The 11,817-nt window shown below is 57.3% G+C and overlaps 2 protein-coding genes across 6 annotated transcripts in view; both read left to right on the forward strand.

Moving 5' to 3' along the window:
• NAPSA (napsin A aspartic peptidase) overlaps window positions 1-3,083 on the forward strand; it is an 8,284-nt gene extending 5,201 nt beyond the window's left edge. Inside the window, exons 9-10 of the mRNA XM_027860899.1 lie at window positions 2,151-2,516; window positions 2,951-3,083. Of these exons, the coding sequence (XP_027716700.1) occupies window positions 2,151-2,516; window positions 2,951-3,083 (499 nt within the window). The remainder of the gene's footprint in view (window positions 1-2,150; window positions 2,517-2,950) is intronic.
• Window positions 3,084-3,276: 193 nt separating this feature from the next.
• KCNC3 (potassium voltage-gated channel subfamily C member 3) overlaps window positions 3,277-11,817 on the forward strand; it is a 12,381-nt gene continuing 3,840 nt past the window's right edge. For 2 of the 5 annotated variants that reach the window (XM_027860887.1, XM_027860888.1), the window contains exons 1-2: window positions 3,277-4,191; window positions 6,209-7,304. In XM_027860887.1, coding sequence (XP_027716688.1) covers window positions 3,277-4,191; window positions 6,209-7,304 — 2,011 coding nt within the window. Of the gene's footprint in view, window positions 4,192-6,208; window positions 7,305-9,003; window positions 9,007-11,817 lie in introns of all 5 variants that reach the window. The other 3 variants (XM_027860890.1, XM_027860889.1, XM_027860891.1) reach the window with 3 other exon arrangements.

Below are 11,817 nucleotides of genomic sequence, written 5' to 3' on the forward strand. Positions count from 1 at the left end.
AGAATCTGGCTGGGTTGCTGGGGAGAGAAAAAGACATTCCAGACCGAGGAAGGGGACATGGAGGTGGGGGAGGGGGACCATGGGGTTAGGGATAGAGGCCCAGGGAGACTGGGCAGGAAATTGGAGCAAGCCTGTATTAAAGGGGTAGCAGGAATGAACTGAAGGAGATACAGAGAGAGCAGAATGATGGGGAGAGGGGGACGGGACTGTGGGGATCGAGGAAAGGGCTGGAGACGAGACAGAGACTGCGTGGGCTGGGCAGGGAGAGCGCCCTGGGGGGATGGGGGACGGAAGGGAGTTGGAGAGGGAGTCGGTGACTGGGGTGGGGGGTCTGATGGATGGGGACGAGGAGGGGGAAGGGTCCGATAGAGAGGGGGAGAGAGATGAGGAGAGAGGGAGCTAGGGAAGGGGATTCTGAAGGCAGGAGACCCAGGGAGGGGCCAAGGGAAAGGCATGGCTGATGAGGCTGGAGAGAGAAGACTGAGGACATTAAATGAAAAGGGAGACGAGCATTCCGCAAGGGAGTGGAGAGAGAGCTCTGGATTAGCTGGCAGAGGAGCTGGGTTCCAATCCCGATTGTGCTATCAATGTCTGCATGACCCAGGGCAAGTCACTTGTTGGGTTTCGGATTTCCAGTTTGTAAAATGAAGGGGTTGGCCTCACGAGATGATCCTTTCTGGGTCTAAAATTTGGTGAAACTGAGAAGGGGGAGGGGAAGGAATGAGTGAGACAGGGGCGGATTGATGTCAGAAGAGAGAGATGGGGTTAAGGTGGCAAGAGAGAACGAGCAGATAGAAGATGGGATGAGGGATGGGGGGAAGGGGAGAGGTAGATGGAGCTGGGGGTGGGGTGAGAAGAAAGGACAAAGGGAGATGGAGAGAAACCACAGTGAGAAAGGAGGGAGAAGAGGAAGACCACGTGGAATGAATTGGAAAGGGATGCAGGGAGAGGAGAGCAGAGTGAGGGGTGATGAAGTAGGGCCAGGACTGGAGGAGAATGAAGAAGCCAGCCCAGGCCTGTGAAAGAGATGAGTCTGGGGGCTCAGAAGCCGCAGGTGGAGAGGGGAGCAGGAAAGAGGGAATCAAGGTGGTGGTGGGGGTGGGAATAATGGCCTCTGAAAAGCTAGAGAAACCATCAGATTAGGGCTGGGGAGAGATGGGGCTGATTGGAGAGTGACCCAGGAGGAGGGGGGGGGACTGGAGGAATGAGGGGAGGGGAAAGGAAGAGAGGTGGGTTGAAGGGACCTTGGAACCTAGGGGGGGAGGGGGAAGAGGGCATAGATGTCCAGGCTACCAGGAATAAATGAAGGACCGGGGAGGGGACTCAAGGGAAGACATGGGACTCAGAAGAGAGAGGAAGTGTAGATGGTGGTGGGGTGAGGATAGGGAGGTCAAGAATGAGGGACAGAGATGGGGGGGTAATGAGGAGAAAGGATTAGGATCATGGGCTGGGCTGGAAGGACAGAGAAGAGGGGGATGGCAAGAAGAAGGTGAGAGGAGCCTGCCTGGAGGCTGTCTTATGGGAGAGAGGCAAGTGTGAGAAGAGGCCTTGAAGGAGGAAGAGCTCCAGATATTTTGTTTGGGTGGAGGGAGAGATAGATTGTGGAGATACTTGTTTCCCCTCCACCATCTGGATCCCAAACAGCTCAAACCTCGGGCAGTCTCCGGCCTTCCATCGTTTTGCCTCTTCTATCAGGGCAGAGGAAAGGGGACCCCAGAGTCAAGAATCCATTTGAATTTCACCCCGAGCCCATATCCCATGACCTAGACATCCTCCCCACTGCCATTCTCCAGAATCCAGTCTTCCAGGAGCCCCTAGCCTAAAGGACCCATTTCATTTCCTCCCAGCCCAGTCATCTGGCCCTTCAGACCTCTTTCAGCTCTGTCCATTAGGCCTGCATCCACTTCAGCACCACGGTCGGCCCACTCACTTCTCCATCCCAGATGCCAGACCTTTTATCTCTCTCTCTCCCTTTCCCCCTCTCCTAATTCTCATCCCCTCTTTCCCCAGCACCTTCTCCCTCTTCCCCTCCCCCTTCTTCATTCCTCACCTTCCACTTCTCATCCTCTTTCTCTCTTCTCCCTTCCCCAGCCCACCTCTCCTCATTTCCATTCTCCCTTCTTCCTACTTCTCCCCCCTTTCCTCACCAGGCCCCTTCCCTTCTCACCGGAGGTAGTGACTGTTCATCTCGTGGTGTCGGGGTTGGCAGTGTTCCTTCGCTCTGGGGCGAGGGGAGCCAAGGACGCCTGGGGCCTGGTGGTAGTGGGTCAGGTCTTTCCAGTCCCCCAAGCAGACGGCGGGGAGGTATCCTGTTGGAGAATGAGAGTCAGACCCCAGAAGGGCCAGGGGCCAGTGGAGGTGGTGAGGGGAACCAATGCCTGGCATGGAGAGAACAGAGTCCAGATAGAAGGGGGAGCTCTGGATGAATGCGAAGAGGACTGGGGGGGGGGGGAGTTCGGCAGGGCAGGGTTGGCTGGGGCCCTGCAGGGAGGCCACCCCCCCAACTCTGCGGTCTGGTAGTGAGCCAGAGTCCTCAGTGCGGACGAGTCGGGGAGGGGGGAAAGAGAAGAGAAGAGAAGTAAAAGACGCAGAGACAGAGAGACACAGAGAGTGAGCTGCAGAGGGAGAGACAGGGGGACTCGTAGATGGAGATTGGGGAAAGGAGGGTAGAAACACGCACGAGTAAAGAGAGACATGGAGACACGAAGATTCCGAAGGAGACATTCAGGGAGAGAGAAATACAGAAGAGACAGGAACAGACGAGACTACGAAACTTAGTGAGACAGAGATAAAGATAGAGATTCTCCGAAACCGACACCTAGAAAGACAAAGACTTTAGGAATGAGGGATGCGGCCGGCAAATGAGGCCGGCCGAGAGTTGGGGGGAAGGCAGTCCTGACCCCCCCCCCCCCCCCCCTCTCTGTTTCTCCCCCCCCCCGCCCCCCCCCAGGTCTGCCTTCCACGGGTGCCTCCGCCCCCTTTCCCTCCTCCCACCCTCTCAGCTCCGCCTTCGGGGCTGCGCAGCCTGCGGGCCAGCCCACCGACCCCTGGAGCGCTCCCACCCGCCTCCGCCCTCGAGCTGAGAAGGACGGGGCCGACAGCCTGAGCCCCGCCCTCCCCTGGTGGAGAGCCCCGCCCCTTCCTCGCGCCCGGCTCTACCCCCCTCCCTCTTGCCCCTCTCCTCCAAGACCCACCCCCGCCCCCGGGGGAGGGGCCCGGCCCCGCCCCCTCGGCCTGGGCCCCGCCCCCCGGCCCTGGGCGCCCCCGCCCCCTCCAATGCTGAGCTCAGTCTGTGTCTCCTCCTTCCGCGGGCGCACGGCGGCCAAACAGCCGCAGCAGCCGCCGGCGCAGCCTCCTTCCGCTCCTCCTCCTCCTCCTCCTCCGCCTCCGCCTCCTCCCGGCCCCGGCCCCTGTCCCTGTCCCGGTCCGGGTCCCTGCCCCGGGCCCGTTCCCTCCCCACCCGACGCCAGTCCCGGGCCCGGGTCCGCCTCGGCCCCGGGCCCCGGCCCGGCTCCTCCTGGGCCGCCCGCGGGGGGCGCGCCATGCCCCGGGGGCCCGGCCATGGGGCGACACGGCGGCGGCGACAGCGACAAGATCGTGATCAACGTGGGCGGCGTGCGCCATGAGACGTACCGCTCGACGCTGCGCACCCTCCCCGGGACGCGGCTGGCCGGGCTCACGGAGCCGGGGGCGGCAGTCAACTTCGACTACGACCCGCGCAGCGACGAGTTCTTCTTCGACCGGCACCCGGGCGTCTTCGCCTACGTGCTCAACTACTACCGGACCGGCAAGCTGCACTGCCCGGCCGACGTGTGCGGACCCTTGTTCGAGGAGGAGCTCGCTTTCTGGGGCATCGACGAGACCGACGTGGAGGCTTGCTGCTGGATGACCTATCGGCAGCACCGTGACGCCGAGGAGGCGCTGGACTCCTTCGAGACCCCGGAGCCGGCCGCGGCCGCCGCCGGAGGCCCTGGGGGGCCTGGGGCCGCTGCCGGAGGGCTAGGGGACGACGAGGCGGGCGGCCTGGACGCTGCCGGGGCCGGAGGGGAGCTCAAGAGACTCTGCTTCCAGGATGCGGCCGGGGGAGCCGCGGCCGGGCCCGGGGGCGCCGCGGGGGCGACGTGGTGGCGCCGCTGGCAACCCAAAGTGTGGGCGCTCTTCGAAGACCCCTACTCGTCCCGGGCGGCCAGGGTAAGGAGGCTTCCCCCCCCCCCCCCCCCTCCGGGGGGCTGGCCACCCCGCCCCCCCCAACCCTGGGAGATTCCGCGGGGGCTGCCCCTCACCGCACCCCCCGGAGCTGAGCTTCTCCGGTCCTCGGGTTTTGCGCCCCTTCGAAGTCTACAGACCCGGCCCCCCAGCCTCCTACCAAGGGTCCCCCAAACAGAGCGTTCCTCCCCCTCCCTAAAGCCCCAGGTCGGATACAACTCCTAGCCTTGGGAATGTCTAGCTAAAGCCCGCGGCCCAGATGGTTCCCAAGCCCCAGAGACGTCGGCTGCGGGAGCCCCTTTCCCTACGAAGACCCGCCCCCTCCTGCACCCTGTATTCCTTGCCCCCTTGAAAAACTTTAGATGACTTTTCGCCCCCCTCCCCCTCTTCTGGAGTGCTCCCTCTCCGCCGTCCGGAGAACCCTGGACTCTTCCCTTCCCCCGACCCTCGAGATCTCATCCCAAGTCGTATTGGAGGGAGGGAAGAATCTGGTCCTCTCTTTGTGTCCGAGAAGGGGATGAGGAAAAGGGAAGGGGGAGGATAGCCGGGTATCCTCTAAGGTAGATGCCACCCCCTCCAGGGTCAGGAGATTCGGAGGGTCAGGAGCCCGGTGTCTGCCGCCCGTTCCCCTCCCCCCAAGGGCTGGCTGCGTCCCGGGCCAGGAAAGGACAGGGAGCCACCGCAATGCCGCATCCCTCTTCCCCCTCCCTCTTTCTCCTTCTCCTCCCCCAGGGGGGCTGCGTGGAGGAGGCGGTTTGTATTCCCGGGGAAGTTAGGTCCCAGAGAAACGCTGAGTATGCAGGATTGGAGGAGGGGGGAGGAGGATGGGGGCACGTGGCTCTTAGATACCCCCCCCCTCCGGTGACCTCTTTTCGGGAGAACTGGTGGGGGGCGGGGCCTCCCCTCCTCCTCGACCCTCCCCCCTTCCGCCACTCAGCTATCCCGGAGAGGAGTTAAACCCGTTGTGGGTGAGGAGCAGCTTCTCAGGCTTCGAACTTCGGAGGGCGCCCCCTTCCTCCCTTGCTCCCCTTCTCCCCCTTCTCCCTTTCTACCCCGGCCCGGGTTGGGAAGGAGTTAAGATGGGGGGGAGGGGGAGGGCATTCGTAGGCTCCGCAGCTGCGCAGTGCGGCTCCGGTGGGGATGGGGTTAAGGCCAAACTAACGTTGCGGCTGCGCAGTGCGGCGGGAGCTGTCCGCGGTGCTGCCTCCTCCCCGCCCCCACTGCAGTGCCGCAGCCTTCGCCGCGGGAGGGAGGGAGTCTTGAGCATGCGCACTGCGGTGCCCTATCACCCAGATCACTGCGGAGAAGGCTGGGGGGGGGGGAATGGGGGGCGGGGCGGGAAAGGAAACACATTCAGGTACCGGAGATATGCCCGAGCCCCTTACCCAGATAGGGGAAGGAGACTGGCCCAAGGTCACATAGCAAGTCACAATCAGAGCCTGGGTTCAGACCCACATGTCCCACACTGCCTACAGAGAGACAGACAAGCAGAGAGAGGCAGCGCACAGAGCTTGGCCCACAGAGCTGAGCCCCCATCATCCCCAGACGCCTTCTGGCTCAGATGCCAGGGTCTCCCATCCCACCAACTCCATGAGCAAGGGGTGTGCGTGATAACGGGAGTGAGGAGGTGGGAGGAAGACAGCAGGGCTTTTCATAGCCTGTAGACCAAGGGTCCCTGTCCCTCTTCCTTCCCTAAAGCAAACTCTGGGATCTCTCAGCAGCTGGAGGGAGTCAGAAATGTGAATTTCTGAGGGAATCTGTGGGGCCTGGACCCTTAGATCTGTGAGAGGGGCTGTGGGCTGCACGTTTGTGTCTGAGGAGAGGTAGGGGCCTGAATGTCCAGCTCCTTGAGGGAAGCTGGGAGGAGTGCTTGATGCCTAGAGAGCTAAGGCTGAGGGAGGTCTGGATGTTTGGCTGCCCACGTGGAGTTGGCATGAGTGTGGGTGGAAGGGCCAGCTCAGGCTCCTGGGTCACCTCTTCTTTCCCCTTCCCCCTCCTGCAGTATGTTGCCTTTGCCTCCCTCTTCTTCATTCTCATCTCCATCACCACCTTCTGCCTGGAGACCCACGAGGGCTTCATTCACATCCACAACAAGACGGTGACCCAGGCATCCTCAGTGCCAGGCGAGCCCCCAGAGAATGTGACCAACGTGGAAGTGGAGACCGAGCCCTTCCTGACCTACGTGGAGGGCGTATGTGTGGTGTGGTTCACCTTTGAGTTCCTCATGCGCGTCACCTTCTGCCCGGACAAGGTCGAGTTCCTGAAGAGTAGCCTGAACATCATTGATTGTGTGGCCATCCTCCCCTTCTACCTGGAGGTGGGCTTGTCAGGGCTGAGCTCCAAGGCCGCCAAGGACGTGCTGGGCTTCCTGCGGGTGGTCCGCTTTGTGCGGATCCTCCGAATTTTCAAGCTGACTCGACACTTTGTGGGGCTTCGGGTGCTGGGACACACACTTCGAGCCAGTACCAATGAATTCCTCCTGCTCATCATCTTCCTGGCTTTGGGAGTGCTCATCTTTGCCACCATGATCTACTATGCGGAGCGAATTGGGGCTGACCCTGATGACATCCTGGGCTCCAACCACACTTACTTCAAGAACATCCCCATTGGCTTCTGGTGGGCCGTGGTTACCATGACAACCCTGGGGTACGGAGACATGTACCCCAAGACTTGGTCAGGGATGCTGGTGGGGGCGCTGTGTGCCCTGGCAGGTGTCCTTACCATCGCCATGCCTGTTCCTGTCATCGTCAACAATTTCGGCATGTATTACTCGCTGGCTATGGCCAAACAGAAGCTGCCGAAGAAAAAAAATAAGCATATTCCCCGCCCCCCTCAGCCGGGCTCACCCAATTACTGCAAGCCTGAGCCCCCTCCCCCTCCACCCCCAGCCCCCGGGCTCCCCCACCATCACAGTGGCCTCAGCCCTCCCCCACCTGGATCGTACCCAACGGGGCTGCCTGGGCCCCATGGCCATGTACACCCAGGGCTCTTGAGGGGTGGGGCGGGGGGGCTTTCGGGAATGGGCCTGCCCCCTCTGCCTGCCCCTGGAGAGCCTTGTCCACTGGCTCAGGAGGAGGTGATTGACATCAACAGGGCAGGTGAGGAAGAAGGTGACGAGGGGCTGGGGAGGGGGGGAAGGGAGGAAGTAGACAGAAAAGGGCCAGTGAGGGAGAGAGGGTCACCGCAAGAATTAAAAACAAAGTAGTCATGGAAAGGGGGTCGCTGAGATCAAGAGAGGTGATCAGAGATGGAATGATACAGAGAGATGGTCACTGAGAGAGAAGGTCACAGCCAATCAGGAGCACAAAGGAATCATCCCAGAGACAAAGACTGTGGCAGAAATAGAGGGGGACACAAGGATGATCACAGAGACAGAGACTCACAGAGATGGAGGGAGATACAGAGATGGTCACAGAGATGGAGGGAGACAGAGGGGTGGTCACTGAAAGATAGACTCTCAGAGAGATAAAGACACACAATGACCATCACAGAGGAGAGACACAGGAGGATGGTCAGAGACAGAGACTATCACAGAGATAGACACAGAGATGATTAGAGACAGAGTATCACAGAGACGAAGAGAAACAGGAGTGGTCTCAGAGAGACAAACTGACTCAGAGACAGGGAAAGTTTGTTCAATAAGAGACAGAGGCTGTCACAAAGACAGAAAGAGATGCAGAGGGATGGTCAGAGACAAGGACTGAGATGAAAAGACAGAAAGGGGGGGTCAGAGATAGACTATCCCAGAGGAGAGAGACATAGAAGGGTGATCAGAGGCAAATTACTGTCACTGGAATGAAGAGAGATGCAGAGGGATGGTTGCTGAGAGACAGAATGTCACAGAGATGGGTAACAGAAATGCAGCAGATTGTATCCAACCCAGCAAGCACTTATTAAGCACCTTTTGTGCTGGGGAAGCATAGATGAAAGCTAAATAATTCCTGCCCTCAGAGAATTCATATTTGGAAGGGTAGGGTGGGATACAACTCATACCCAAATAATGGATATACATAAGAATTGAAGGAGGAGGGAAAGAAAGCAGATTGGGGAGGTTCAGTTTCCCAATTGGTAAACTAAGTCTTGAAGGAATCCAGGGATTTTGAGAGATGGGAGGGAAAGGGATGTGCATAGAAACTGAGAGCCACTCCTGGTAATGGCCATGGAGGCCGTCAAAGAGAGGGTCATAGTGATGGCCAGAGAGACCCAGGAAAAGCTACTGAAATTCAGAGACATTGTTCCTAGCAACAGAAACACACATAGGTGGTCGGGGGGAGAGACACAGAGACACTCACTCACCTTCTGAGAGGCAGGAAAAGGTACACAGATTGTCATTGAGCCAAGAGACTGAGACATTGAAAGACGGTCGTGGAAACAAAGAGGTGATCTACCACCAAGCCAGAGAAACAGGCCAGAAAAAGAAATGGTCCTGGAGACCTCAGCAATGGGTATTGGGACAAACACCAGGCAAGAGGAGCACAGGAGGTGGGTAACAATCACCAAGATGGAGGTACAGGTTCTGGAGAAGGTGGCAGGGAAGGAGATACAGGGATGGTAACTGACAAAAGACAGGGATAGTCATGAAGACGGTCACAGGTGAAAGGACCGACTGTCAGTAAGACAGCCTCAGAGGAAGAAGAGATGGGCAGCAACAGAGGAGAGGTACAGACACTGGAAGGGTCTCTGAGAGGTCTTGGCCTCTGTGGAGCCTAGACAGGAGACAGAAGGAGGCTGAATGGGCAGCTAATCAGAGCAATGAAAATGAGGGGGCCTAGATCACTTCCCCTCCTTTGCTTAAAGTAGGTCAGTCGTGGTGGCTGGGGGTGGGGGGAGAGAAAAGACTGAGCAGCCCAGGCCCTGCTCCCTTAGCAGCTGACCCACATTCACACCAATTAAAAATAACTCTTGAGTCCCCCTTCCTGTTCCCCTCCCCCTCCTTCCACTCGTGCATCCCATGTCCTCCCCCAAACCCTTACCTCTTTCTTCAGGTCTAGATGTCTTCATTGCCCTTCCTGTCTTCATGATCCCCTCTCCCATCTGCCATTCTGCCTGAACACCTTGTGAGCTATGTCCTCCTCACATCACCTCCCCTGCCCCCATCTGCATTCCCTTCCCCCATCACCTCCCCCACCCCCATCTGCACTCCCTCCCCATCACTCCCCCGCCCCCATCTGCACTCCCTTATACCTAGAGACCTGCCAAATGTTCTTGTTGGAAGGCGCCTCCAAGGCCATCTGGCCCTGTGTGCACCTGGACCCAAATCCCTGCGACAGCACGGCCAGGAGGGGCTCACCTGCCCTTGCCTTGAGGACCGCCAGTGAGTGGGGAGCCAGTGTTCTGGTCAGCTCAGTCCACTGTGTGGCAGGTTCAAGGGCTGCTTAGGACATCATCCTTCCCTAAGGACTCAATTGGCTTCTTTGCCAATTTGCCCCCACTTCTTTGCCTCCCACTTACTCTTGTCTGTCCTTTGGGGCCAAACAACCCAAGTCAACTCTGTCTTCCACAAGACAGGCCTTAAAATACTTGGAGGCAGCTGGCATGTACATCTCCCCTCTCCATTGCCCCATCTCCCAGCTTTCTCTTTTCCTAGCTAAACAGTCCCAGTTCCTTCCATTGGTTCTCTTAGGGATGGCATAGACTACAGACCTTCTTCACCATTCCTGGGGATTTCTGCACACTTTCCAGTTTATCCAAGTCCTTCTTCAAAGGTGGCAACCCAAGCTGATCATAAGGGCAGAGAATAGTCACACTGGCATTTGGTGCCCAGCTCCTATGCCCAAGAGCCATTCACACTTTGGATGGTCATACTACCTCATTGACTTATATTGCCCTTTCATTCCACCAGAAGTAAATTTGTCCTTCACTCTAGGAAGGAAGTGCTATTATGATCCCCATTTTATAGGTGATGAAACTGAGGCAGAGGTGAAGGGACTTGTCCAGGATCATGCAGCTAGGAAGTGTCTGAGGCTGAATTTGAACTCAGGTCTTTCTGACTCCTGGCCCAGGGTTCTGTGCACTCTGGTGCCCCTTAGTTGAACTAGGACCCCCCCTCATTTTTTTATTCACATGAGCTGCCCTCCAGGCATAACTCCCCCCTTTTAACTTGTGGGATTGACCTTTTGAATTCACGTTAATAGTTTCCATTTCTCCCTATTGAGTTTTCTTCTCAACCCAATGCTTTAGACTGGTCATTTTCAAACAAATTCAAACTTCACACTCTTGAAAATTATCGAAGACGCTACCCTGCTGCCCAGGACCTTTTTGTTTAGGTGGATTATATTTATATTTACCAATATACTAGACATTTAAAAGTCCTGGTGCTATTGTGAAAATAGCTTGGACCTCTCAGACTCTTGAGAACTGCTGCGTTAGCCTCTTTGAGTCTTGGTTCCTGTCACGGTCATCTGCAAATTCAGGGAGCTTGCCTGGCCAGCCTTTATCTCAGTCGCTGATAAAAATGTTAAGCAGCACAGATCCCTGGGGCACTCCCCTTGAGACTGCCTGCCGAGGTGACATTGAACCATGAATGACTGACTGCTCCTCAGCTCTGGCCAGCTACCCAGTCCCACATCTATGTTTAGCTCTCGATTCTCTTTTCCACAGCAGCATTAAGACTTCGTCAAGTATTCCGCCCAAATCTAGGCAAACGGCACCTCCTGCATTCACCTGATCCACCAGTCTTGTAACTTGTCAAAGCAGGAAATAACGTTCTTCTGGCCTGACCCGGTATTCTGCCAGCTGCCGGCCGGCTCCTCCTTTACTCCACCCCCCCCTCTTGGCACCCTCATATCCAATCCCTATTCACACTCTCACAAAATCACCACACCTCTTAAAGCAGCCCAGGCTACTTTTGGACAGCTCCCTCCTCGATCTCCAGGCGAAATGGGCCTCTCTTTGCCTGCCTCCCCGATCCTGGTTCTGCCAAATGCAATACCTCTTCCATGATATGGCCCTTGTGATGCCGAGAGAAAAGCTTTCATGGCACCAAATGCCAGAATTTGAGAGTTAGAAGGGACCTCAGTGACTTTTAGCCCACCTCCTCATTTTATAGATGGGGGAAAAAAAGTCCCAGAGAGACACACAGGAAGCACACCAGTTCTATGGTGAAATTTGAACTGGGGTCCTTCTGTTCCCGAGCTGGGGCTCTTCCCCCTTCTAAACGGCTACTTCTGCCATCACTGATCAAAGAAGGAGTCTAACCAATCCCACCTGGGCCGTTGACTTGTGGTGGGAGCTGGACAAAGCCTTTCACTGTGGGCCTCAGTTTCCTCATCTGTAAAATGAAGGAGATGGACCCCTTAAAGTCCCTGCCTCCTCTCGATCTAGGATCCTATGATCCTAAGCACTCTTCCATGTGACAGTCCCTTAGGTTCTTGAAGATGAGAATCTAAATTCCCTCAGCCCTCTCTTTGCCAGGTTAGACTCCCCCAGTTCCTACAATAGGATCTTTTTATGTTATAAACTGGAGGCTCTTCACCATCCTGGTGGTGACCCTGGGGGTGCCTTTGCTGCCTAGCTATGCCTTTATATCTTGTCTTGCCACACCCTGCCCCCCCACTCCCCATCTCTCTTCACTCACTCTGCCCCATGTTCCTTCATGCCTCATTCCCCCAT

This window comes from Vombatus ursinus, unplaced genomic scaffold (assembly GCF_900497805.2).
Source record: "Vombatus ursinus unplaced genomic scaffold, bare-nosed wombat genome assembly UNPS02014308.1, whole genome shotgun sequence".
Taxonomy (NCBI): domain Eukaryota; kingdom Metazoa; phylum Chordata; class Mammalia; order Diprotodontia; family Vombatidae; genus Vombatus; species Vombatus ursinus.